Raw genomic sequence first — 12,990 nt, 5'->3', positions numbered from 1 at the left:
ATATCATTAGCCCCCAAAAAAAGTCTGTGTTCATGTGAGCTTCAATCTGTTTTTTTCAGTTAACACCTTGCAGACTACGATGTGAGACTGTTTAAAGACTGTTTGGGGGACTAGCAAGAGACAGATCAAAGCGGCAGAGGCCGAGATATCCTGAATTTTTCAGAAGCACTGGGTTAGCTCCCTCCAGATCCTCAGAAGACTTTATACAGCTGTTTTTACAGGCTCAGTAGTTCTAACCATGACGAGTACACTGACCTTTATGTGTAAAATTGGTGGAGTGCCCCTTTAATGGGGATGCATCTACCTCCGTATTCTTCATGAGACTAAAGCCCCATTTGGGTTAACATTACAGGTCGAGGTGGGGAATGAAGTATTCACTGTGCTTCTCTGTAATTTAACTCATCATTCAGACAGAATTTTAACCATCATGAAATTACAGGTCTGCAATGGACATGTACATTCAGCAGGACAAAGCCAGGCACAGATACTGTGTGAGGTGAAATTGCGTCAGAAATCGCACTCCTTCTCAGAGTCATAACTCTGAACACACAGGTAAACATATATAGGCTAAAAACAGGGCTCAGAGGAGAATACCAGTACCTACAGTACCTGTAGCTGACATTACAACAGACCCTTTGATGAGCTCTTGCTTTCCTGATTGCTGTAATTTTCATTGTCATATTGGTTGTCAACAGGCCTATAGAGCTCAGCAGTGAACGCCCACTTTTTTAACGGCTCCGGTTCTAGAAGTGAATTTCCCATTCATTCAACCCACTTACGTTTCAGAAAATCCTTATATGAAGAGTTTTAAGCCTGGAACCAAGCCGACCAACTACGAGATGAATCGTGAGGATAAAACATTTGATTCAGAGCAAAAAAAACAACGGAAAACAAAAAACCCGCAAAGGTACAAGACTGCACATACTTATTTTAATAGTGAAGGAACTTCGTGTCCCATAAACCATCGCAAATGATAACTTTCCAACAACTTCCAACCTAACGATAGTAGCGCGCTTCTTCTTGAATTCAACCTTTGTCATTATTATAGTGTTGTAGTGATTCTCTACAAAAACGCAGCATGTCAGAAAGGGAAATCGTGGTCGCTCTGTGGAAAACGTAACGTAAATGATCGTAGAGTTCAGCGGTAGCAGCTGACTCACTAGCTAAACCTGTAAGTTGTAAGTGTGTAAATAAAGTTTTTTAAAAAAGCTCACTAGCTGTTCATGGGTTCGCGTTCGCGGTAAACATTTCCATGGTAACAGCTAGCTCCATTAATCAGAGACGTTGCTGTAACACTTTAAGATTGTGGGTAGTGTAGTACTTCACCATGAAGATTGCGAATAAAATGTGTTTTTCTTAAAACAAAGTTGATTTCATACAGACTTGTGGCATCTACAGGAGCACATACCATCGTTTCATAATCACATAGCTCGTGGTAAGTCTACCTTGGATGGTTACGACATTATGGCTAATAATCAAAATACTCTCTTCAGAATACGAATGGGATTTTCACCTCTGGAACCTCACTGTTGAGCTCTATCTGTTCGTGTTAGTTGGTGTTCCGTCTATCAGATTCGCAAAAACATTTTTGACTTCCTCCTTTTAAAATTTTAACACTGAGCTGAAAGTAAATAATGGAGAAGGACAAGCAGCTCTTCACCAATATCTTCTTTAAAATACAAGGACTCCGCTCTGGAGGGGATTTAAATTACAGGTGGACCAGCCAGTTCGCTGAAAAACAGTCAGTTATTGCGGCTGTAATTATTACTGGTGGTGGGGATGAAAAATTACTCACATACGTGCTCCGGACGGGATTAAAATCACTCACTAGCGCAGGTGATGTTAAAATCACCCCACCTCCCCTAGAGAAATAAATCCAGTCCGAATGGGGCTTAAGTGCTACAACATTTTTGCTGTGAATATATTATTACGATGAGCAAAAGAGAAAAATTAAACGTCCCGTAATGTCTTTTGTTGTTCTAACTTGGTGTGTATATATTCTTAATGACCCTCTTTCCTTTCCTCCACCTGTCTGTTCCTCTTTCAGCTTGAGGCTTTGAAACAGCAGAACTCGAAATACCAGGAAGAGCTCAGCCTGACGAAGGAGCGGAGCAGCTCAGAAAACCAGCGTATCGGAGTCCTCTGCAAGGAAATGTGAGTACTGAGGATAACTAATGTGTTTTTTCCTGCCGTGTGTCTCCTCTAAAGGTGACCCCAGCCAGCCAGTTCATTAGACTGGTGTGGTGAATTTGTCCTGCGGGGTCTTAACCGGTGATTAAAAATCCCGTCTGCATTTTCAAGCTCTAATTCGGCACAAAGAACGGACTGTGCAATTGTGGCTCGATTTAATTGCTTTTAGACAATATAAACATAAAAACTGTCTTCATTGGTTTGACACTGAAATGTGAAATGCTCCATCTGTAACTCTCCAGAGAGATGCTTCCACTTGTAAATATGCTATAAATTGTTGCGTAAAGCCCATAATTAGCCAGAGCGTGCCAATATGTGATTATGGATATGATGGTGGAGTGGATGCACAATACTCATAATGAGTGAGAAAAACCCCCCTTGGGTATTATGGCTTCCAGATAAACATTTCTAAATCAGGAGTCTTCACTGAAAATGTTTGTTCAAAATGTTGTTTTGTTCCTTAAAGGACCAAGTTCAAGATCTTTAACTGCAAATCATGTGTACTTGACGTTTTTGCTGAAAATGGTCGAATGCATGTTATAGTTTTTAGATTTTCGGATTTACTTTTCCCGCTCCTCAGGCAGCCTTTGGCTTCCATTCATTTCAGTATGGACTAAAAATCAATTAGCGGATTCTTGAAACCAGCTTGAGTTCTTGAGTTGAACATCAAGTCTCCATCAGCTTTTGTCAAAGTTGCATTATCATTGTGTGGTTAATTAGTGTTGGGCAAGACACTGAAAACTGTAATCAACTACTCATTACACATTACTCATGGAAAAATGACTTTACTAATTACTCAGCAGCAAAAGTAATTGGTTATATTACTCGTTACTTTTACTTTTGTTACTCAGCTCAGCTCCGTCAAACAACTCCACACCAACACGTCGCATCTTTTGTATTTAACACGCGTAGAAAAAGAAAACAAGACATTTTGGTTTAAGCAGCCAGCCTACAGTTAAGAGGGATTCACTGACCATCCAGCAGCTGGCTTAACGTTCACCCCGGTGACTGCACGCAGCAGTCGTCACGTACGTACATTTTAAGCATTAATGCTTAATTGCTGTGCAAATATTTAGTTTTCTCTTGTTGATGAAATCACCAAAGCGGCAGCATATTGATGTTGCGCCAGAAACAGAAACGTATATTCTCGGCTCAAAGTCTAAGATCCAGTTTCAAACAAAATACCAACAACTTGCCTCATTTGAACGAACCTTTGCACTGTTCGCTGGGCGAAGCAAATTTCAAGGTCATGAAAATAGCGGTCGGTTAGATGTTTAACAGTCAGGCAGGGTAAAATACTCCATCTTTTAACAGCATGTTTTTACTTTACTTTGCTGTGTTTGTGTTAGATCTCCAGCCTGATGTCGAGGTCCTTGTGTGTGTGTGTGTGTGTGTGTGTGTGTGTGTGTGTGTAGCTGACCTCTCTGTGTGTGCATATTTGGAAGTATGTGGTGTGTTTTTGAGTCTTTACATCACGCTGCCACACCTCCCTGAGTCATCAGAGCCCCGAACTGTGGCGTCACAGCTCCAGATGGATCCAACTGGCTGAATTATAGTCATCAATATGTAGCATCCTGTAGGCGGAGCAGCAGATGGAGACGGAAATGTCAACAAATATCCTCAGTTACAGTGAAATACAAGCAGCTTCATCCTCCTTAAGGAACAGGGATCTGTCTGCTTTTCTATGTATGCCTAATTAAAAACTCAAAAGTCAGCATATGGAGGAATCATGTTAAACACATCTATGGCTTTGTTACATTTTCCTTCCCTCTGCCCTCATCCTGTCTCGTCCCAACAAATGTGTTCCTCCATCCTTTCTGAGGCGCATCCTTCCTCAGTCTGCTGCTATTATGTAATCGCTCCGTCTCTCCTCCTAGTACCGCCTGTCTCCAACATGGCCGCTACTCTCAGTATGACATCAGAGTGTGTGTGTTTCTGTGTGTCTCTGTGTAACACTGTGTGTGTGTCACACTATGTGTGTGTGTCTGTGTGGAATCAATGTGGCTTTTGTGGCGTCTGAGAGAACAGCTGGAAGCACCACAGCCAGATGTGTGTTTTGTATTTTATATTGTTTTTGGTGCTACTCTAGGTCAGATTCTGATTGATTTGTCTGTTAAAGCCGACAGTTAATATCAAAAATATTTTATATTTATTAATCATTTGTTGCTGTGTACATACAGCCTTTATTTCACTGTGAGAAAGAGACCTCATTTACAAATTATGCTATCAAAACAAGACTGAGAGTCGACAGCCATGCTAGCAGCTCTGTGAAGCACATTGGTGCTAAATGCTAACAGCAGCATGCTAACATGTTTACAGTGACAATGCTAACATGCTGATGTTTAGCAGGTATAATGTTTACCATGTTCACCATCTTAGTTTAGCGTGTTAGCATGCTAACATTTGCTAATTAGCACTAAACACAAAGTATAGCTGAAGCTGATGGGAATGACATTAGTTTTGCAGGTATTTGGTCATAAACCAAAATATTAAATAAAAGTCAATTTTGACCTAATGAGAAGTTAAGGGAATCACAAAAAGCCTTTAAAATTCACCCTGAGGCGGACATGAATGTTTTAACCAATCCATCCAAGAGTTGTGAAGATATTTCTCTAAAAACCACAAATGTTAACGTCATGGTGGCGCTACAGGAAAAAAGCTGATCAGCATAAAATAAAACGAATTAATGCAGCTTTAAGATTTCTTGCAGCTGGTTCTGTGCGTTTGGGTTACAGTTTTTCTTCAGATTCAGTTCTGTTTGGTGAAACATGAAGCAATATTAAAAGCCCTGATAGAGAATACAAGTGACAGAGACATGGATAGGTGGAGTCTGGCACAGCAGTGATGTTTCATTTACAAAGGCTGTAATAAACCTTTAGCTGTTTCCCTTTAGCTCAGCCTCCTCCTCCCTGTTGTGTTTGAGTGGAGTGGATGCTATAACGGCATGGCCAATGTAATTATACAGCAGGCAGCTAAATATTTCACCCAGATGGTGCTCAGACTGGGTTATTAGTCACACATAGCTTCAGAGTTCTTCTTTTGACACAAATCCTAAGAATGACCCACATGGAGCTAATTTCAATTTCTCCAGCAAATCGTTTGGTTCCAGCATCCAAAAATATCCAGAGTCATAAATTCCCAGACAACACTGTCTGTGCTGCTGTCTCTTGGTCTAAATTTTATTATATCCTCAGATTACAGTATCAGTTTTCTAATATCCGGATGGTATTTTTCATTCGTGGATGTATGCGTACTGTATCACTACTGTATCTTAGCATTGCAGAGTGTATAAACCACTGTGGGTTTTACAGCTGTCAAATCCTTTAAGATGTTTAAAATAGGACGGTGTAGTAGTCTACGTACAGATGGCTTTTGAATGATGAGAATTAATCTGTAGATTATATCAGTGTAAGTGCGGTCCATACAGTACATTTACTGTCACAGTTGAATCAACTCAGAAAGTTTATAGTCCAAACTGATTTTGCCTTTTGACATTTAGCTACTTTTAAAAATCCTAATAAAGAAGTAATTGAATTAACTTAAATTTTAAACCAGATCATTTTGTGATAGGCTTGGTTTGCTGTAAAGCTGCTATAATCAATATTTTTATATTAACAATGGATGAGATGATTGATTATGTGTGATGTGAAAGGCGTCGATGGTAGTGATGACTCTGCAGCTCCCCTCATCATTTCCAGCCGCAGCAGGCAGCTGTTTTCAGAGTAACAGCTGTAAAAAGCCGCTGAACACGACCTGCTCAGCAGAGCAGACAGACACAGTTAGAGACCAGCTGGTGAACATAGTGGAGCATTTAGCAGCCAAAGAGACAGATATTTTTCTCTATATAGGTGAAGGAATATTGGACTTCAATTCATCAGGTGTACAGATAAATGCAAATGTTGCTCTGTGTCTGCTGGATGTGTACATAAGAAACTGCTAACACTTTTGCCATATCACCTTTACGGGGTGATTAGATGTCTGGGTTGTGTTAACAGATTGTCGCACTGCCCAATGTGGCCAAGAAATCCAATTGAGTCGGGTTTAAATCCGCAATGCCTGGAATTTGTATGTGATTATAGCATCTTTCAAATTGTTCTGACGGCATACATTTTTGTTTGTAGAAAAATAGAAAACATCCTGATGAAAATGCATTGCTTTCAGTGCTTCAGTCTCAGTGCCCCCAAACATCGCTGTCTACCTCAGTCTCTTGAATGAATGTGTTTATATACACTACCGCTCAAAAGTTTGGAGTCGCCTGCCACAGAAGCTTGAGTCGGTACAGTCAGATGGCTGAGAGGAATACTCTGTGTTTCTGAATGGTCTTTCATGCTTGTAGGTTGTAGAAAGTCTTCTTTACAAATAGATGTTATTTTGTATGAAGGGTTTGCAAAAAAAAGTAATGTTTCGTACATGGAGAATAAAACGCTGTATGATGGTTCAACCAGACTGACAACTGAAGGGGCAGAAAGAGACTAAGATCCCTCTGTGCAACAGTTAAATACGAATATAAGAAATCAGCAGTCATTGGTAAAAGAAATTGGAAGCTTAGCATTAAAATCTGTGCAGATTTGAACAGGAACAGGTTCCTGTTTTGGTGTCGAGTGCACAATAATGCCTCTAACAAGCTGGAATTAAGAGGCGTGTTGCTTTTAGCAAAGCTATTCTTAAAACTTCACAATAGAAACAGTAGGTTAGTCCAGGGTTAGCACCGCTGGAACTGGATCACGGAGTAGCTGCTGAACGTACTGTGGACTGACAAATCACAGTTTAAACATATTCAATCTAACCACTGAGGAGTCTGCAGAGGGCCCAAAGAAAAACGGGTTCCCAAAATATTTAGAGCTCAATTGCACAGTTGTGGTTAAAAAATGATCTCTTACGCTTTTCTGGACTGGAAAACAAATTAAAAATCGAAGTATTTGGGGAAAAAATGTTTACAACAGTATTCTCCCGTCAAGCAACACTGTGGGGACATCGACTAAACGGAAGTTTTAATCATTTAATTATTCTGAAACGCTTTCAAATGTAAATAATACATTTGGTGTATAATTGAACAGTTTTTAATCTATGTTAAAATAGCCATTATTGAAGGAAAGAAGAAAAACATCGATATAACAGGTGACTCCAAACTTTTGAACGGTAGTGTACATATGGATGCAAACTAGGACTGCAACTAACAATTATTTTCATTGTCAATTAATCTGACCATTATTTTCTCGAATAAATCGTTTAGTCTATAAAATGTCAGAAAATGCCCATCCCAGGTTACACCTTCAAATGTCTTGTTTTGTCCAACAGTCAAAAACCTAAAGTTATTCAGTTTATGATCATATAAAACAGACAAAAGCTAGAAATCCTCATATTTGAGTTGCTTAAAAACAGCTATTTTTGGCATTTTTGCTTACAAATCGACTTAAACGGTTAATCCATTACCAAAATAGTTGCCTGTTATTTTTCTGACGATTGACAATTAATGGACCAATCGTTGAAGCTCTAAGTGAAACCATAAAAGGCTTTGGAACATTTTCTCTTTTCAGTTTATCTAACATGCAACAACACTTCACAGCTCATAATCAAATCTGAAATAAGCCCTTTTAATTTAATGTTTGCGCCCCCGTTATTGGCATACATAATGCAGATTGTATTTGGGTCATAAATCATATCATTAATGCACAAAATCAAAGCAGGTAAAACTACCTTCAGTTCTTTTGTGTGTGCATGCCAGTGTGTATGTTAGTAATGTTCGTGTGCATGTTTAACAGATGTGAACACGAGTTAGCATCTGGCAACACACCAGATTTAAGCATATAGCAGACAATGATGGTGACACAGATATCACAGAGACCTGACTGTAAAGCCTTCAGCGCAGCACTTAAAGTGTGTCACCTCTCCTCTTCTTTCTTTTCCCTCGCAGTGAGGAGCTGAAGCTGGCCTCCCAGAAGTCTCAGCATCTTGAGGAGGTACTGACCTTTCGCCAAGTTTTTCTTATATAAACGATTTCCTTCATCCTGTTATAGATCAGGGTTTGTTAAGTCAGAAACGGTAATTTGATTAATAGGTTTTGGCATAGCGAGGATTTACTTCCTGCTGTGACTGAACTCTTAAAGCTCAGACGGGTTTAGCTTCTATTTAAATGCCTCTATCTTTGCGTGTGTTTGCTTCCCAGCTCAATGAAGACCGTAACAGTCAACAGCCAGACATGAAGACCAGGTAAGAAACTAGGAAATATGTTCCTTATATGTATTTATTTCATGTCATGTTCTGACTGATGCACTTTGATGTAATCGGAAAAAATGTCACTTAATGTCACTTTTAGTTGTGCACACTCAAAAATATATACTTTTAAGTACTTACTTACTAAGTAACATTACTTGTAATGGAGTTTTTTTAGACCATGGTATTTCTACTTTTACTTCAGTAAAAGGATCTGAGTACTTCTTCCACCCCTGTCTGTATCTGGACGACAACAGGGAGACTGTTTCATATCTGATAAGACAGTTAAATGAATACTTTTTAAAATGTGGTTTGAGTTTTGACATCTATTCGTTGTGTTTGTTTGGTCTTATTTTAAGCCCTTTCTAAGTCTGGGAACAAAATAAACTTTGTGTCGTCTCACACGTCTCAGCTCAATAATCAGAGGATTAAAACGTCTCACCACAACCACAGAGCAGCGACTGATTATTAAACATTGAGAGTGAATGTTTGATAAAGTGGGGATGATAGACGGCAGAAGCAGGATGACAGTCGAGGATCAAAGTCGTGTATTTGATGTAAGAACCGAGCAACAAAGTGAAGAAAAGGGGGATGTGAAGAGCAGCTGACAGATCTGTGGTGTTGGCCAGAGGGAAAAGAAGAGGTGATGTACAATTAGAGCAGAAATAATAGGTTTGGAAGGAGAGAGCGTCCGCAGGTAAACATGACAAGGATGTGATTCAGTAAAACGACTTGCTTCACGTCCATTTTCATTTATCAAGAACTGAACTCTGTAACAGAGATATTGTCGGGCTGTCGGCTGGGTGTCGCAGGTCTGATTTTATTTATTTTGAAGGCAGGTGGTGAAATCCAGCGTTCTATTGCACAGATAACATGATTCTTGGTTTTGAATTTATATTGAATCCCTGGTTTCTCACTTTTTGATTAGTAGCATCATCATTGTATGTATTAATTAAAATTGTATATATGCTGGAATACAATTTCCAGTGAAGTCAGGTTGGGGCATGGTTTGATTTCAAGTGGAAGGGACACAATGAAGTCTAAAAAGCTATTTATTTACATGCAAATATGTACCCTGCGGAGTTTTTGACAACTAGTATTGCTATGGAGCCATGTTTTGATGAGTGTGCCCCCATTTTGTTTGTATCCTGTGCATGCACAAGCGCAAAGGGGATGTGATACAGAGTCCTGCAGGACAATTGACAGTTGGTGGCAGTAGCGCACAAAGAAACATAGTGATGAGCCAGCAAAGGCAGTGAAGAAGAAGACTGCAAGCTAGCAAACATGGATGTAAACAATGCAGGATTTAAAATACTTTAAAAAATGTCAAATGTTTTATGTGGAAGGAAATGCATTAAACTCGTTTGTTAGACCTCAAAGTTACACACAGTGCGTTTTGGTGATAAAATCTAAATGTAAACAAAGTTTTGTTTGTTTACAAGAAGACTCCACAGGGTACCTTTAACCTAGCTAATAAAGCATTACAGTAAAACTGGTCTTCATGCCTTCCATTAGTCAAACAGAACATTTAAAATATGGCTTCTGTAATACTAATTCTGACAATTATATTTAGTTTCACTGATAGAAATCTGAGACTAATATAAGACTGTATTTATATCTTTAACCACAAACCACAAAATTAATTTAAAATAAAACAAAATTAAATAAAGCACGCAAAGACATATGTTTTTAATCTCCAAAAAGCATTTCTTGTCTCAGGAACACTGTCCTTTGCTGCCTTAGCTTTGATTGATGTTCAGCTTTTGCATCTTTGTATTAGAATATTAAAATAACACATTGTCATTTGTAAATCTGTAAATCTGAGGAGCTGCAGTTTTTCAGCCCTGAGTAGTGTCTGCAGATCTTCCTCTCAGACTTCGTGCAGCATTAAAACGCTCCTCCAGTCATAAGCTGTGACCCAATTCCTTATCAGATACTAATTATATACCGTATATACTACAGACTCATCAAATAGAAAACTGTTTTTGCAGTTTGTATACAAGAAATCAACATTCTTAACCATTTTATACTAACAGGAAATGACCCAGTACTTGTACCATCAGACGACTTTGAAATGTCACTACAAATTAAACTTCACAGAGACAGTAAAAATTTTTTCCAGAAATGTAAGATATTTTGTTTTCTGAGGTGTTTCCTGGAGTTGTGGCTGTGGACATATACAGTTACATTTTTAGAAGTTCCTCCATATCCATACTTCATTACGTCACTTTTCCAGTGTGAACACACTTAAAATCTGCTTAGAACCAATATGTAGTATGAATTTGGGACACAGTAACTCGGTTAGAGCAGCCTGTATGTAACCGGAGAGGTGAAACCCAGGGCAAGAAAAGTCCCAGAGCACTCGTTGGTAAAAATAGGACGGATATGTCCACCCCTTCCCCAGTGGGAATGACACCCTTGGGGAATGATAAAAGATACAGAGGTGACGCAGGTAAAATACTGATTTCTGTACGTGATTTCACTTGATAAACATTTGGGTTTACTTCTCAGCTCGTTTTGAACAAAGATGACCTCAAGTTTGAGTTAAGATAAGATACACTTAATTGTCCCCGAGGGGAAATTTGGCTTGGGCAATAGTGCTACACACCGCTGCGATCACTTAAGTACAATACGTAGCCAACAAAACAGTACAGTGGTACACCAAACATATAATAATGAATTACATACAACAAAAAATGAAAAGTATATGTAAATATTGCACATGCCTTGTGAGATAAAATATATAAATACATAGGCATTATAAAAATAAGGAATGAAATCATAAAACCAGAATTCATTATGCATATGAATGAATGAAACAGTGCCTCCTTACTTATGAGACACTACATAAGTTAAGTTTGTTGAGTAGTGTTGTGGAAGTTGGGAGGAAAGAAAGCTTAAAGCGGTTGGTTTTACATTTGCTGGCTCTATAACGTCGACCTGAAGGTAATAATTCATATTCGGATTATAGTATGTGTGAAGGGTGTGAACAGTTCTCTCATAGATAATGTGAAGGGTCGGGTGCTCTTTCTTCCCAATAACTTTCATTGCCATTTGTTGTCTTGATTTTTAACTGGACTGTAAGGGGGCAGTACCATGATGCCATAACATATCTAAATCATGCTTTCCAGGACTGCACTGTAGACTGTTAACATGATCTCGGTTCCCACACTGAACAGTCTGAGTCTGCGGAGGAAGTGAAGTCTCTGAGCCAGACTAGCACACAGATACTCAACGTGGACGCTCCATTTTAAGTTGGGTGCAGTTCGAGAGCAGTCAACATATTGGTACACTCTAAACCTCTCCATTTTTCTACAGAGAAACCACCTCTAATCAGGAGGGGGACATAAACTTCCAGAAATCCACTGGAGCTTTAATCTCAGACAAAGACCGGGAACTGGAAACTCTGAGGAATGAGGTACTCACAGATGTCTTATCATTTTTTTGAAACTTTATTCTGTGTTATCTGAGCTGTGTGAGGGATATATACCTGTTTGCTCCGTCACTGCAGATCGCGGTGTTACGAGGAGAAAACGCCATGGCCAAGACGCTGCAGTCGGCCGTGGAGACGTTGGAGAGAGACAAAGCTCAGCTGCAGAGCCGTGTTCACAGTCTAGAGCAAAGGCTCATGGGAACACAGGCCTCAGAGGGAGAAGACAGGGAAGCTCCACCCACAGGTGAGCAGACGATGATTAGAGCATTCACACTGTTCTGGCAAGGTGACATTTCTTTTTGTCAACCTGTTTTCTGATTGGCGGCGTGCTTCTGCAGGCGATGCAGCTCTGGAGCAGCTGAGGGAGGAGAAGGAGTTCGCTGAGGGACAGGTGAGACTGTCAGGATGCTTCCCAAAATACATTTTTATGCCGCTGTCAAATCAGTCGATGGTCAGGGTTCTCAGTTCTTATCTGTGGCCACATGAAGGTGATCTGTGTCTCGATTCTCTCCATCAGATCAACTTCCTGAACAGTGTGATTGTGGACCTGCAGCGGAAGAACGAGGAGCTGAAGATCAAACTGAAGAAGCTCGCTCTGGCTGAGTTCAACGGCAACGACGGGACTGATGGGTAAGAAATATATTAAGTAAGAGAAATATACAATGATTACTGCTTTGTTTTATATTATTGTAAAGTGACTGTTGTTCAAACAAAACAATTAATCGAGAAAGTAACCGCCAGAGTCATCGAAAATGAAAGTAGCCATACTTGTGATCGGCCCTTGTGTTAGCATCGCAATGCCAACCACACTTTGCTTAAAGGAATAGTAGACATTTTGGGGAAAATGCTTATTCGCTTTCATGCCATGAGTTAGATGAGAAGATCGATACCACTCTCAAATCTGCCCGTTAAATATGGTTAGCTTAGCTTAGCATAAAGACTGGAAACGGGAGGGAACAGCTAGCCTGGCTCTGTCTGAAGGTAACAAAATCAGCATACCAGCATCTCTAAAGCTCACTAATTAACACAGTATATCTCGTTTGTTTAATCCACACAAAAACAAAAAGGTTGTGGTTTTATGAGGGCTTATGCGCAGATTAAACATCTGAACCCCTCCGACACTTGATTTAATAAATGTACAAATTTTTTAGCTG

The 12,990-nt window shown here is 39.6% G+C and overlaps 1 protein-coding gene across 3 annotated transcripts in view; it reads left to right on the top strand.

Moving 5' to 3' along the window:
- The window catches only part of clip1b (CAP-GLY domain containing linker protein 1b), a 47,396-nt gene that overhangs the window by 29,658 nt on the left and 4,748 nt on the right, over positions 1-12,990 (top strand). For all 3 annotated transcript variants that reach the window (XM_044173245.1, XM_044173246.1, XM_044173244.1), the window contains 7 exons: positions 2,048-2,154; positions 8,105-8,150; positions 8,357-8,400; positions 11,722-11,821; positions 11,915-12,080; positions 12,175-12,227; positions 12,354-12,466. In XM_044173245.1, the coding sequence (XP_044029180.1) occupies positions 2,048-2,154; positions 8,105-8,150; positions 8,357-8,400; positions 11,722-11,821; positions 11,915-12,080; positions 12,175-12,227; positions 12,354-12,466 (629 nt within the window). The remainder of the gene's footprint in view (positions 1-2,047; positions 2,155-8,104; positions 8,151-8,356; positions 8,401-11,721; positions 11,822-11,914; positions 12,081-12,174; positions 12,228-12,353; positions 12,467-12,990) is intronic.

This window comes from Siniperca chuatsi, linkage group LG18, assembly GCF_020085105.1.
Source record: "Siniperca chuatsi isolate FFG_IHB_CAS linkage group LG18, ASM2008510v1, whole genome shotgun sequence".
Lineage (NCBI taxonomy): Eukaryota > Metazoa > Chordata > Actinopteri > Centrarchiformes > Sinipercidae > Siniperca > Siniperca chuatsi.
Note: the sequence above shows the minus strand (reverse complement) of the source record. Positions and strands in the feature narration are given on the sequence as shown.